General features: G+C 34.2%; 1 protein-coding gene across 1 annotated transcript; it reads right to left on the minus strand.

The window, feature by feature from the left end:
• Positions 1-2,803: 2,803 nt before the first annotated feature.
• On the minus strand, positions 2,804-6,436 carry LOC145102393 (protein NLP1-like). The gene is made up of 6 exons (XM_079039779.1): positions 6,278-6,436; positions 5,257-6,150; positions 4,989-5,036; positions 3,985-4,900; positions 3,519-3,883; positions 2,804-3,428 (listed from the first exon to the last, which is right to left on the minus strand). Exons 2-6 carry the CDS (start codon positions 5,902-5,904, stop codon positions 3,051-3,053), a joined length of 2,355 nt encoding a protein of 784 aa, XP_078895905.1. The 5' UTR covers positions 5,905-6,150; positions 6,278-6,436; the 3' UTR covers positions 2,804-3,050.
• Positions 6,437-14,038: the final 7,602 nt, after the last annotated feature.

The following is a 14,038-nucleotide window of genomic DNA, read 5'->3' on the forward strand; positions in this document are numbered from 1 at the left end:
CGTTTTTGTGTACATTTTTTATAAAAACGGATTTTTATCTATTTATATACTTAATAAATATATATATTTTTATAACTAGATATTTCATAAAAAAAACTTTTTATATAGAAAATATAAGATTTTTATGTGAAAATACGTTTTTTTTTTTTTGTATAAATATGACTTTATAAAGCAAAAACATATTAGAAACAATTTTTTGAGAAAAAAAGTTGTAAAAAAAACTAAATTTAGGATGAATTCATAATAAAATTCTAAAATTTGGGCAAAACGAGTAAAGTTTGGACCAAATTTGTAACAAAATTTAAAATCTGGGCCAAAAGTGAAAATTTTAGACCAAATTTGTAATAAATTTTAAAATTTGGGCCAAAAATGTAATTTTTGAATGTTGGATGACCTGTTGACCGGGTCAAAGGGTTAAATTGAATAATATTACGTATTTAGGACTTAATTGAATATATATATATATATATATATATATATATATATATATATATATATATATGTAGGGTCTTTATTACAGTTTTCCCAATATATAATTAAAAGTAGTATGAATTTTTTAAATCACAAGAGCTTTTAATGGCACACAAAATATATGCCACAAAAAATTTTCTTCAGCTATAACACATAAAGAAAATGTCATTATTTTTTATTGTGATAAATAAAAAAGTATCATTAAAATCTTAAAATGTGTAACTAAAAGTAACATTAATTATTAAATTAAATTAGATTTAGTGGCACAAAATATGTGCAAGAAAAAAATATTAGTTTTACCGTGACAAATAAAAAATGTCACTAAAAGCCTAAAAACTACAGCAGCAAAAACAAAAAAGTGTCAGTAAAAGGTTTTAGTGTGATAGTTTCTAGTGATATTTATTAAGTGTGTCGTTGATTCTTTGAGAAGCATTTATTGGTATTTTTTTTGGACTTTTAGTGGCACTTTTTTATGCCACTAAATGACATATTTTTTTTGTAGTGCATTTTAATTTTGTGAGACGCAAAATAAAAATAATTTTAAAATGCAAAATTAAATGAAAATTCCGTAAATTCATTTTTAATTATTATTTTCGTCATTTTCTTTACCTAAAAAAAATTAAAAATAAAAAAATTACCAATCTTTTTAAATACGTAAAATATTCTAATAGAATATTATCCTGTAAATATTCCAATATTATTTTTAGAATGCTATAGTATTCTAGTATTTTAGTAAATTTGTCTGATATGTAAAATATTCTAATATACTACTACAATATTCTAATATTCTATTAAAATATTTCATAGATGCTTCGAAAAACAGTTATTTTTTTATTTTTTTATCTTTTTTTTTTTGGATTAAAAAAAGTGACGAAAATAATAATTTAAAATTTTAAAAATTTCCATGTCTCACAAAATGTAGTGGTCTTACATTAACTTTACCCTATATATATATATATATATATATATATATATATATATATATATATATATATATATATATATATATATATATATATATATATATATATATATATATATATAGGGCTCTTAATCGGGTCAACCCGATCGGGTTTCGGGTTAAACGGGTCGGGTTAGTCGGGTTTTTTATAAAAATAATTTCACTCGGAACCCGACCCTATTAATGTACGGGTTATCCGGGTTCAGGTTATTTGGGTTTCGGGCTTATAGGGTCGGGTTAATCGGGTTACAAAGTAAGACATAAATATTGTGTCATATTTATAATAAGGTTTATTTTCAGAAGGTTAAATTAGGATATGTTAAATCCAAATGACTTTGAGTACATATGGTTTATTTTTCTTGTTTGTACTATACAAGTAAAAAGCTTTATGCATTTGATTTGAGGTTGTGTATTTTTTATTTTAGGCCACCTAAACTACCATTGCATATTATTTTACTATTGCATATTATTTTACTATGCTACATATTAATTTCCAATTGTACAAAGCAATATTTTGTTCTACAGTTGTGTTGCATCTTATTTTCCTCTTTTTTAGGCCACATAATGTACAGAAATAGAAGATGTGAGGTGGAATAAAATACATAAATATTGTAGTATATCTTTATTCGGGTTAATCGGGTTAACCCGACAAACCCGAACTATAATTAGGGTCGGGTTTAGGGTTGATTTTTTTTATAAAAGTATCGACTATTATTCAAGTCTCAAGCTTTTCCGAGCCTTGGCGAGTCACGACGTTTGTAAGGCGTGACTTAAGGCGGCAATTTTCTATATAATTAATATTTTATATGTATTTTCAACTATTATTCATTTTTATACACATATATGAGTTAAGGCGATGTTTTGGCAAAGCGTGGAGGTGCAAGCCTTGGAGTCGTGACGCGCCATGGCGAGCTTTTTAGAACCTTGTGTGTGTGTGTGTGTGTGTGTGTGTGTGTGTGTATATATATATATATATATATATATATATATATATATATATATATATCATGTTTTATATGGTAGCATAAAGTAAATGAATTAAACAAAGCTCAAACACTCTTCAAATTAGGTGACATATGAACCACCTCACCGCACAAGGTTTATCAAGACCCAACTTTTCTTAATGAATTCTGCACCATCAACACAATCCCTTTTACTCTTTTGTTTCGATATTCATGTGTCTTTAAAGTCTCCGAACCACCCATATGCCGGTATAGATGAATGCAACTTGTACATGCTTTATGCAACTCTTTAAATGTCTTTGAATCAACATTTAAAGACTTAATTTTAATAGTAATAAACTAGGTAAAACATGTCATGATTGTTTAAAGCATATGCACCATGAGCCGTGACCCGTGACAACATAACCTCTTTTCACAAATATCTCAAACTCACATTGAATTTTTGCTTAAATTTTAGATACAATTCAAATCCTTCTGATACTCATTATAATCTCAATTTTTATTGAGAGAAAGAGCATCATACAAAAGGATCACCACTTTTAACTACCAAGGAGCAACTTCTGTACTTCATACTAAAACAACCAAAAGGCCCCAACGGCTAATAACACCAATATCGGATACCTATGGGTACATAAATTACTCCCTAACTTCAAAAACTACCACATGAATGACGGGTGGGTAGACCGGTGAACAACGAGTTTAATCGTTTGATTGTTGATAGATGTATGCAAATCCATGCATTCCTCAACATCATCATCACATGCCAAAAGTACCCACTCTGAGTCATCATCTATGTACTCAATTCTAATATTTCCCATATCATATATATTAAACCGTTTCGAAATCTCTCGATGCAAATCTCCAAAACCCCAATTTTTTGACATACGGAACCGAATTTTCTCATCACCGTAAGTTGCTTTTACTCTAAAAATTCCTTCATCATTCTGTGTTGGTGGGATAACCTCCACAAACCGCTGATCGTCAACTAGTTTGTCTTTTGGTGTTGACAGCAAGTCGTTCATGTTGTTATAGTTCTGTTTTCACATAATAAAATAAAGAAAACTAATTTTAGTATATTTAAAATTATGTTATTGAAGTGTACTATGAATGAGAAACTGGCGTACCTGGTTTACAGGTAACTTTCTCTTTTGCGACCCGGGAACGTTTTCGGTATGCACAGGAAAGGCGTTTCCGGATGAACTACTTGAATCGCGGCTGCAAGAAGACGAAGAATTGGATGGTGTTTGGGATTTTTTTAAGTGATTGACCCGATTGTTGACTTTTGTTTTAGGAGTAGGTGAAATCGGGGAGTTTAGTTCCGGGAAATTGGTATAAAATGATCCGAGTTTGATCATCCCCTCAGCACCTTGAACGGAATCGATGACGAGTTGGAGCTTCTTTAAAGAATGGCTTACTTTCTTGATCTTTCGAGATGGCCATCTCATGATTCCGTGTTGTCTGCATATTCGTTTTAATGTAGTCGGGCACACTGAAAACAATGAGGAAAATTAGGGAATGATAAAATGGTTTTAATGTAGAAGTGTTTTTCAGAATAAAAAATGAAATTATGAAAGTATCAAAGTATCTAACCTCCAATGCTTTTAGCAGCGTCCTTAAGACTCCCCGGAAAGTATTGTTGGAGATCTTGCAAACTTATGTTCCTCTCTGTCTTCACCCGATTTTTTATGCTCGACCGTTTTGATTGGCCTCTTAATCCGGTTCCAGTTCCCCACTCGAGAAAACTTTGATTTTCGAGTCCGTTATAAAATTGGTTTGTCACTTGAAACTCTTCTTCCGGTTCTTCCTTGTGACACCCCATGGACAAAATGACCTTTTCGCCCCTCTCCCTGGCTTGAATCATATCCGCAATCCAAGATTCATCTCGGGTATTTGTTTCTTCTTGTGGTTCTTCCTTCTGACATCCCATGGACAAAATGACCGTTTCGCCCCTCTCCCGCGCTTCCACCATATCGGATATCCAAGATTCATCACGGGTATTCATGCCTTTCATTAGTTCTTCAGCGTTTATCAAATGCAAGCTCCATGAAATTTGTTTTATCATCGTAATTATCGAAGTTCCAATCTGTTTTTGTTCATCATCTCGTTTGCAATTGCGGGGGAGAAAAAACTCGAGTATGAAATCGGTGGTTCCCGTGTAGGTGCTACGGAGACGTATTGCCATGGCAGCATTGAGGCCGTAATAAGAACTTATCGGATAATCAGTCCTACAAAAATCATTAATGTCAGTAAAGCAAGGTTGGTTTGTACCCAACGCTTTACCAGCAATACCTTCTCCTGATACAAGCTGCTGGCTGGAGGTGGCCTCAAAGAACCCTAAAATCTCCGGATCGAACACATACGAAGCGGATTCGATCACGGAAATGGGTCCGGATCTGCCTTCACATCGGCCCCATGTTTGAGCCAATGGCAAATTTAGAGTATTGCATATGCTTCTCAAAACATCTTGAATCTCCGAAAGTACAGCATCGTATGGTTCACTGAAATCCTGATAAACAGAAACATACACGAGATATTATTAGAAAAGGGTTAAATTCAATGTACTTTCTTTGATGAGTTTCGTAATGTATTGCTACCTTTTGCTTTGGATGGATCAAGAACTCCGAACTCCTTAGATCAACAGCCTGCAAGCAAAATTTGATTCAGAAAAGCTTGAACCAAGAAGTCAACTCATTTAACAAATTTAAAAAAAAAAAAAAAAAAAAAAGCTTTTCACTGGATCCTTGATGAAAGGGTGTTCTGAGTCATAGAAAGTAAAAAAAAAATATGATGTAAATGAACTAAACCTAAGACGATGGAGCCAGAAACACAGAAACCTGTACAGAAAAGAAGATAGAAAGAGACCTCAAGAGCTTTACAGATGTTTTCGAGTTCATCCCGGAGGTTGATTTTTCGGGAAGTAGTCACCACCTCAACAACACCCAAGCAAGTTCCACCATCTAATTCAAAGACAGGGAGGTTGAGACACCCACAAAGGTTGAGTTTTTGAGCATAAATCACACGTGGGTCATCCCCTTCTGCAACAAATCGAAGATCTGGAGTGCATGTGGGAAACTTCTTCATGAAAACATGGCTAGGGAAACCGATCATATCATTAGAATCATACTCAGCTGCAAATCGATAGTTCTTGGAAACCTCTCGATAGTTTGAGAGGTTTGTGTTATCTGAGTTAAATATGAATGATTTGTTCTCTGTGGTTAGGACTCGTTTGCCATGGCTAGTTACTGGCAGCCATAGTTGAACAAGAAGGTCTGTGTCCATTATGCATTTTTCGTTCAGATAGTCAAAGGCTTGAATCAATCGATCATCAAAGAACTCGTGACAATCATCAAGAGGGTTCATATCTGTTTCCTCTGGGGAAACGATTGGATCAAAACATCCCATGAATACGTCTGTGGAACTAAAGTAAGAAGGTGAAAAATCCAAAAGGGTTGAACAAGACAGATCAGAGCAATCAAAATCGGATCCAAACATCGTGGTATGATCGTCCATAAAGAAATTTCTTTCTTCTTCAAGTCAAATTTCTGTAACAACTAATTTGGTTGTAAAAGCAAGGGAAAAAAAGATGATTTGGGGTTCTAGGCTTTCAGCAGCTGAAAAAAAAAAGGATTTTAGGGATCGGAGCGAAGGAGGTTGACGTATATGTAAAACAAAAATAGCAATTTCCAGGAATTCTTATCGTCTTTCTTCAAAAACCAGATGTGTCCGTGTCTCACAAACATTATGCTTTCGGAAGAACTGCATATTTACAAGCGCACTTCAGCAAGATTTCCAAGCATCAACGAAAAATCAAACAAAAAACCACAAGTTCACTGAGACTACACAATATATCGGATAAAGATGAAAAGCAAAAGTGGAAACTCACCTGAGAATTGAGTGAAGGAGGATGACTCAGAAAGATGAATTGAATCAGATAGACTTTCAATATCAGAAAGTGAGATCCGAGCAGACACTGATCCTGAAATAGGTTGGACATACACAAGTTTCCGCTTCTGCTGCTCTTTTATAGAGGAAGGCAAGGATTGCAAGCAGACCCACAGATGACGTAAGATCATAAAATACACACTAATATATCCGTGCACCACTGCCATTCAACAATACCGGACAGTTTAGAAATTGCTTCTTTGATAAAATTTCACAAGTGGTCCTTATAGTTTTAAAATTGTCCCCAAAACATTTTTTTTAAAACATTTTTTGTATGAATGGTATCTTTCGACCAAACATAATACACTAATGGTCCTTAGGACCAACACCGTTAGTTTTTTGGTCTTTAACATTTTTCTTGAGATACTAGTCCTTGTGTCCTTAAAATCTTGCATAGTTTGTCTTTTTTTTTTTTGAATGGTTAATGCATACATCTTATTTTTCTTAACAGCTCAGTTAGTTTCTAAGTTATAAAAAATGACTTCTTTTAGATTTTTAAATAAATTTCATTTAAACAAAAGAAAAAAAAACTACATCTAACATGCCTAATTAGTAATCACTAAAGAAATGTAGGCAATAGAGCCACAAGGGCAATAGAGCGCGACACCGAATTGGACGCACTTGTTGTCACCGCTATTTCACTTGTTTCGGTTATAAGTGTCGCTGTTATCGATACGTACTCATGATATGTGTGTTTTTTTTTTTTTTGTATAATCCAAGCCCTTAATCTTTTAAAAAATCAAATAGACTTGTTTCTTATTAGGACAATCAGTCAACGTATGTTACCGCTAATATACTCCAAAAGAAAATATGAACTACTTTCTCGATCCCCATTGATTTTCCTTATTGTCGCTATCATTTTTGGAGTGTCACCGCTATTTCCACTTAAGTTGTCGTCTCAAAACACGTGACCACTATTTTTCCTAAATCAAATTAAAGAGTGTGTTATACCTTCACGCAATATATACAAGTTAACGATTATATATATATATATATATATATATATATATATATATATATATATATATATATATATATATATATATATATGGTGAGGTTCAATAGAGAACCATAATTAACCCGATTAAGTATATTCACGAAGTCTTAAAGATTTCTATGTGATCCTTGAATGGCAGAAATGAACATAGTTTTTCAATGAACCCATTCATCCAGTGATATTTGATCTCAACATATAAAGTAGTGTATTCTTTATCTTGTAATATTATGTGTCATTTTGTTTTGTTTGGACCTCATTCCAACTAAACATACTCTTCATCACACAATGAAGTCATAATCCAATTATAATTCATATATATATATATATATATATATATATATATGTGTGTGTGTGTGTGTGTGTGTGTGTGTGTGTGTGTTTAGAAATCAGAATCTTATGTAGTTCTTTATGTGAAGATCTTATTCTAAACTAATGATCTCATATGCATTCTCTTAGTTCTTCTAAATTACTCTTAGAATGTTCGTATAGTCATCCAGTGACTTAACCATGTATTCAATTTGTGTAACAACGCAAATTTTCAAAACAATTTTTCATTTCTTTAAAACCTAATTTCATTCAAGACAAACCATAAAATCCAATGTAACATGGTCATAATACAAAACATATCAATCCCAAGATCAATCATATCCAAATCCGCCTGTGTGTGTGTACGAGTCATGCCGGCGCCTTCCCACGGTCCTCACTAGTACCTGAAACACATTACACATAAACACTATAAGCAAGAAGCTTAGTGAGTTCCCCAAAATACCCCTTACATACATACGCCTTTCCAGGCCATACTCCACACGACCTTCCGGTCCATGTGTCTTAGGGGACTTTCGTCCCAACCCAGTAAACCTTCCGGTCCTACCCATGTCGACCTTCCGGTCCACATCATATTGCCTTCCGACCCATATTAAGCATAGCATACATATCACATACATAGCGCATACGAAACAAACAACTCATAGCATACAATGCATATATCTCATAGCATACCAGACCTTCCGGTCACACATAGGTACCCTTCCAGGTACAGTATAGTGAGAAGACTCACCTCAGATGTCTCGGTAATTCTCTGACTCACAAGAAATACGATCTAGCCTCCGCCTAATCACATAAAGTAAATACTCTCATAAATATATCTCTCGGGACTAGAATCAACCCACTCTTGGCAACCTCAGAAGGGAAAAAGACCATTTTACCCCTCATTGGCTCAAGGGCCACATTATTGACCGAAACCTAAAAGTCAACAAAAGTCAACGGTCAGGATTTGACCCGACTCGTCGAGTGCACTTGGGCGACTTGGCAAGTCTACACTTGTCCACTAACTCTATAGTCTCGCTTGGCACGTCGAGTTCTTCCCCTTTCTCAACGAGTCACAACTGGCATGAATCGCGGGGCCACCCCGACTCAACTCGCCGAGTCTCAAGATCAACTCGACGAGTTCCGTTTTGAACTCCAGCCTCTAATCCCCCCCTGTCTCACTAAGTTATTCCTCCAACTCGGCAAGTCCACTCACTGAGTGATTCACGGGAAACCCTAACCCTACTCGTCGAGTCTGCCCTTGCACTCGGCGAGTTCATGCCATGCACAAACTCAAATGGCCTCCTGAGGTCAGATATGTTCCTTGAATCCATAGATCTGACCTTCCCAATCCTGATAAACACGTAAAGTTCGAAACTTGACACTCATGGGACGTCTAGGAGAGTTCACTTGATGATTTAGTCCCAAAAGTAACATGCTTAGCTCAACACCTCCATATCTCAACATAAAGCAAGCTGAGATAAGCTCTATAGACCACTATGGGTCCATATCTGAAGTATCAAGGTGAATAGGGCCATATCCTCACAATCTTCTTCCAATAAAGGTCATAAAAGTCTACATCTATGGATTCCTTCCACAAAACAGATAAAGGGGCGATAATATACCTCAAAGATGAAGTCTCTTGCTCGAAATCCACATATGCACAACCTCCTTGGTCTCCTCTAAGCTGGAAACACCTCCTTCTTGCAAGAATCAACCACAAAGATCAAGAAATGGCTCCTATCCTTTCACAAACGCTCTAGCTCCTTTAGGGGTTTCTCTCTGGGGTTTGGTAGCCGCAAATGACGGCCCTAAGGTCCTTTAAATAGGTCCCAAACCCAGAAAATTAGGGTTTCATTAAACAGCGTGGACTCGCCGAGTCCACCTCGTGAACTCGCCGAGTCTAACCATGAACCCGGATGAAAATACGCGACCCTACTCGGCGAGTCTAAGCACCAACTCGTTGAGTCCCCTCACAACCTCCAAAAATAAAAGAATAAAATAATATACCTGGGAATCCGGATGTTATAATTTGTATATTATGATATGCTCATAGCATGATCATATACTAGGTCTTATGTGTAATATGGCATAAATGATGGATTCATTTACCATAGAAATTAAATATTCATCATTTCAGCTAAATAAAACGTATGAGTTATGTCCTTCTGAGTCTGGCTCAAAACTTAGTGCCATGTGATAATGTCAAGATTCCTCCAAAGGAATTGTTGGATTAAGTTTCTAAGCCCAAAACTATTTTTGGTATGTACTTGATTTGATTATGAGCATGGTCCTTTTGGGTTGCCTTCACTCATGCAAGTTGATAGGATGACAAGAGGAGAGAGAGTAGAATTTATTATATGAATAATAAATTCATACTCAAAATGGTTTTATTAACATATTACAAGATTAATATATTATTTCGAAATCATATTATTTAATTAGTATTGATCAGAAATTAATTTAGTGGTCAAAAGAGATTGATTAAATAATTGAGGGATTGTTATGCAAATCATTGATAGTTGCATAAATGGACTGATGGACTGCATGGAGTGGAGTGGACGAATTTCTACAAAGAAGCGTTATAGAATTCGTCCATGGGATCTAAGGAAAGGAGTTCATGAGTTGCTTGTTGCCTAAGTTAGGTATTAGGGTTTCCACCTGAAAACCCTAGCAGCCACAGCTATATAAGGAACTCTCTACTAAGGATTTTCGGCCACTAAGTCTTTCAAGAGAGCTCTAGCCGATTTCCTCCCCTCTCCTGAGTCATCTTGTTGCAAGAGTGTTTGTGACTCCATTAAAGGTGCAACACTTGGGGCACTAAGCTTTCAAAGGTCAAGGAGTTCTTGTTATTACTACAAAACAAGTTGAGGTAATCATTCTAACTTGTTTATTATGTAAATTTCGAAATAAGCATGCTAGATTAGGGTTTATTGTTTTGGTATTCATAGTTGTATGTTAAAATTAGAAAAACCTAGATCCAAGCAATTTGGGTTGCTTGTACACCATAGGAATGATGTTATGCTCAAAACCCAATAGGAATTTCATATCTTGATCACTTTCAAGATGTATATTGTTAATATATGCATAAAGACATAAAACTTTTAACATTCATTTTATCTATCGCTATAGATTTTATATTCCAAGAATGCATCTTGTCTTTCTTAATTCTTCTTTTAGAAATACATTATGAGTCAATGTGAAAAGGTTTGGCAAGGTCAGAAAGTAGTTTCTTATGATTAAGTATGTCACTTTCATACAAGATTAGGAATGTCACTATGCTCCCACTAGATCTTAGTAAACACATACATTTTATTCATTTTGATATAAAAGCATACCTTGTGGTTTTATATTAAAATGATGATTGCAACCTTAAGATGTTCGCTTTATATCCACACGTGGATGCTAAGCTTTAAACATTTTATTAGGATAACATGGATTAAGAAAACCGCTAGGCTAATCTATATAGATATCTTCTTGTGGATGTCTATTAAGAAAAACGGTCTTTCTTGAAATGTACTTGATATATGTCATATTGAGAATATGAACTTATAGTAAAATAATATACTTGTTGATCTAATCATAACTACTTTTGAAAAAAGGTTTGATCAATGTCAATGTCATAAGTATGACAAGGACCATAGTAAATGACATGAGTATGAGAAAATCATTTTAAAACAACTCTTCCTTTAAATATGTATAGTGATATGTGCATAATTAGTTCATATTAAGTATACATTTTTATTCATTTATTAACTTAATTATCGCATATTATGGACAAAAGGTACTTAAAAGTGTTAAATTATGTTTTTCAATCCAAAGATGAAGCTCGGAAGCGAAAGGAAGCGGGAGAAACAGTTAGAAGATTGAGAATGGAATAAAGAAGAAAAACACTGAAAAGGGCACCTACTCGGCGAGTCAGATTGTCTACTCGGCGAGTCCAATCGAAGAATCGAGAAGATAATGACTCGGGATCCCAGAGAGTTATCGCAATACGGGGAATGTGAGAGGGACTAGACGAGTCACCACTTGACTCGACGAGTCGATTCGTATATTTAAAGATAATTCCACAGATCGATTGGAGGATTCGACTTCTAACCTAATTTAGTCGACAATTAACTTCTGTTAAGCCGTTTTGAGGGTCTAGAAGGCGGCCGGAAGGCCGTTAAGCTAACGGGAGCAGAGATCGGAAGGATTGGAGAGCGGATACATGTCGGTTATCATATGGATTGCTGACGTGACCATGTTTAGCATTCCATTGTGGTACTTTTCTGTATTAAGTTTCTGATTTAGGTGTAAAAACCTTTTACTTTGTGTTTATGATTGAATGAAGCTTTGATTATTAGACTAATTGCTATATTAAATAGTTTATTTGTGTTTAATTTATCTTGCCAAGCTTGTTTAAAGATCCTCATGTGTTAATGATGATTATTTTCTGTTAATTGTTAAGTGAATTGAGTTGCTTGGACATCTGCTCGATTGCTTGTCTCTTATGATTTTTGATGACCATTGAGATTATAAGACTAGAAATAACGAATGTGAAACTAGAATTAATTTGAGAATAAGTAAGTTAATGTGTGAGCCTTGTTTTATGACCATCAACAAGAGGTTAATTAAATGTCTACATTGATTAACTATATTTACAAGTCTTGCCTGATACGAACTGAACACTAGGAAGCATGTTAGTTTAATCAATTGATCACTGTTTGAATTGACTTGTTTGCTAAAGGATTAGTTATAGTGAACATGAATCTAATCATTTTAGGAATCGGTGAACATGAATAAATGAATTTGTGTATGCAATTGTCTATGTTTTTAAGGTGTAATTTGTTTAAACCAAAGTACCTGAAGAGATTTGCTTTCCTGTTAGTTTATCGAGAGTTGTTAATTAATTGTTAGTTTGAGATTTATTAAACTATTTCTTTATTCTTTTCGTGTGACCTGTAACCTATAATCAAATATATTAAATTAATCCACCGTTCCCTGTGATCGACACCCGACTTACCTAAGCTATACTGTAATCTGACTAGGTACACTGCCTATAAGTGCATAGATAGTCTAAGTTTGTTAGGTTATAAATATTAAAATTAGTGGGTACTTTTGTGCACATCATATAGTTATCCATATAATGTAATCTTTCTAGTAGAATCATTTACTCCTTCTAGCCTTGCTATAGGGAGGAAGGTTAATAAAGACAATACTTGATTATTCTACATGGATTATGTCTCATGTTCATGACCCTAAGTCATTAATCAGATTCAAGAATTGACATAACATCTTGGTATTTGATGGATTTTCCAGAAACCATCAATAAAAGCTCATCAATGAGAGATTCCACATCTCAATTCAATGATATTTTTACCACTAATTTGAACGATTTGTGTTTATGAATAGCTATTATTAAATTTTAACAATCCGGAGAATATGCAAAAATTATTAAATGCTCTTTTAATATCTCGGAACTTGGTTTTATGATTTATTTGTGTTGCTCATAAAGAAAATTGAAAATCATAGAAAAAAGTAACAAAAATTGTTGAAACTTCATGAGAGATGTTTATTAACTTTAAGGGTTACCCACGAATTTATCCAGGATTTATGGATCTCAGAAAGTATTTTATATGATTTATTGCTCTACTTTTTTGCAATAATTATAATAATTCAAGAAAAATGAATTATTTTCTAAAGATTAACAGATCATCTTATTTTATCGTTTGGGTTTTGGGAAAAATCGTATTTGAACAGAAATGAAGTTTTAAATATTTATTTGGGAATAAATCCTTTATGAACATATTTGAAAGATTTTTACAACAAACTTTAATCATCTAGCATCTAAGCTTGAAGATCATCACATGCATGTTGGTTTGAAAACCATCCATGAGTTTGAAATGTTCAAAAATCATTTTTGAAAGACAACTTAGGATGCATGTGGTTTTCCTGCCACCAAAACGTGTAGAAAAGTGCATTTCCTTGATTTTGACTTAGGTTTAGGTCATGGGACTTCACCATCTACAACATGCATGTTGTTTTTGTGTGAACTCCTACCACTATCATCATCAAAACCATGAGTAGGTGCAAGTTTTCATGATTTATCAATAGAATTGAGTAGAAGAAGGAGAAAATGCAAGAAAATAGTAAAAGTTGAAGGAAAAAGTGAAGTAGAAATGGATTTTACCTTCAAGAACACCACAAGATGGTGAAGATTTTGAGTTTTTAGGAGTGTTTTTTGGTTCATTTTCTGGAAAAATTTCATGAGTTTGAGAGAGAAGAAGATAGAAAATGGAGTAGTTGTGATGAAGAGTGAGAGAGAGAATGAGATGTACAGTGAGAGAGTGATCAATTGTTTTGGGAATCCAATTTTTGAAGTATGAGAGAGGCTGGCCGAATTTTGAGGGTATAATT

The sequence above is a fragment of the Lactuca serriola genome, chromosome 4, assembly GCF_051521515.1.
Source record: "Lactuca serriola cultivar US96UC23 chromosome 4, Lser_US96UC23_V15, whole genome shotgun sequence".
In the NCBI taxonomy this organism is placed as follows: domain Eukaryota; kingdom Viridiplantae; phylum Streptophyta; class Magnoliopsida; order Asterales; family Asteraceae; genus Lactuca; species Lactuca serriola.

Coding starts and splice junctions, on each gene's coding strand:
- LOC145102393 (XM_079039779.1), bottom strand. CDS start 5,904: ATGGACGATCATACCACGATGTTTGGATCCGATTTTGATTGCTCTGAT. Junction 5,037..5,256: donor ACATCTGTAAAGCTCTTGAG/GTCTCTTTCTAT, acceptor TTTTGCTTGCAG/GCTGTTGATCTAAGGAGTTC. Junction 3,884..3,984: donor CGCTGCTAAAAGCATTGGAG/GTTAGATACTTT, acceptor CATTGTTTTCAG/TGTGCCCGACTACATTAAAA.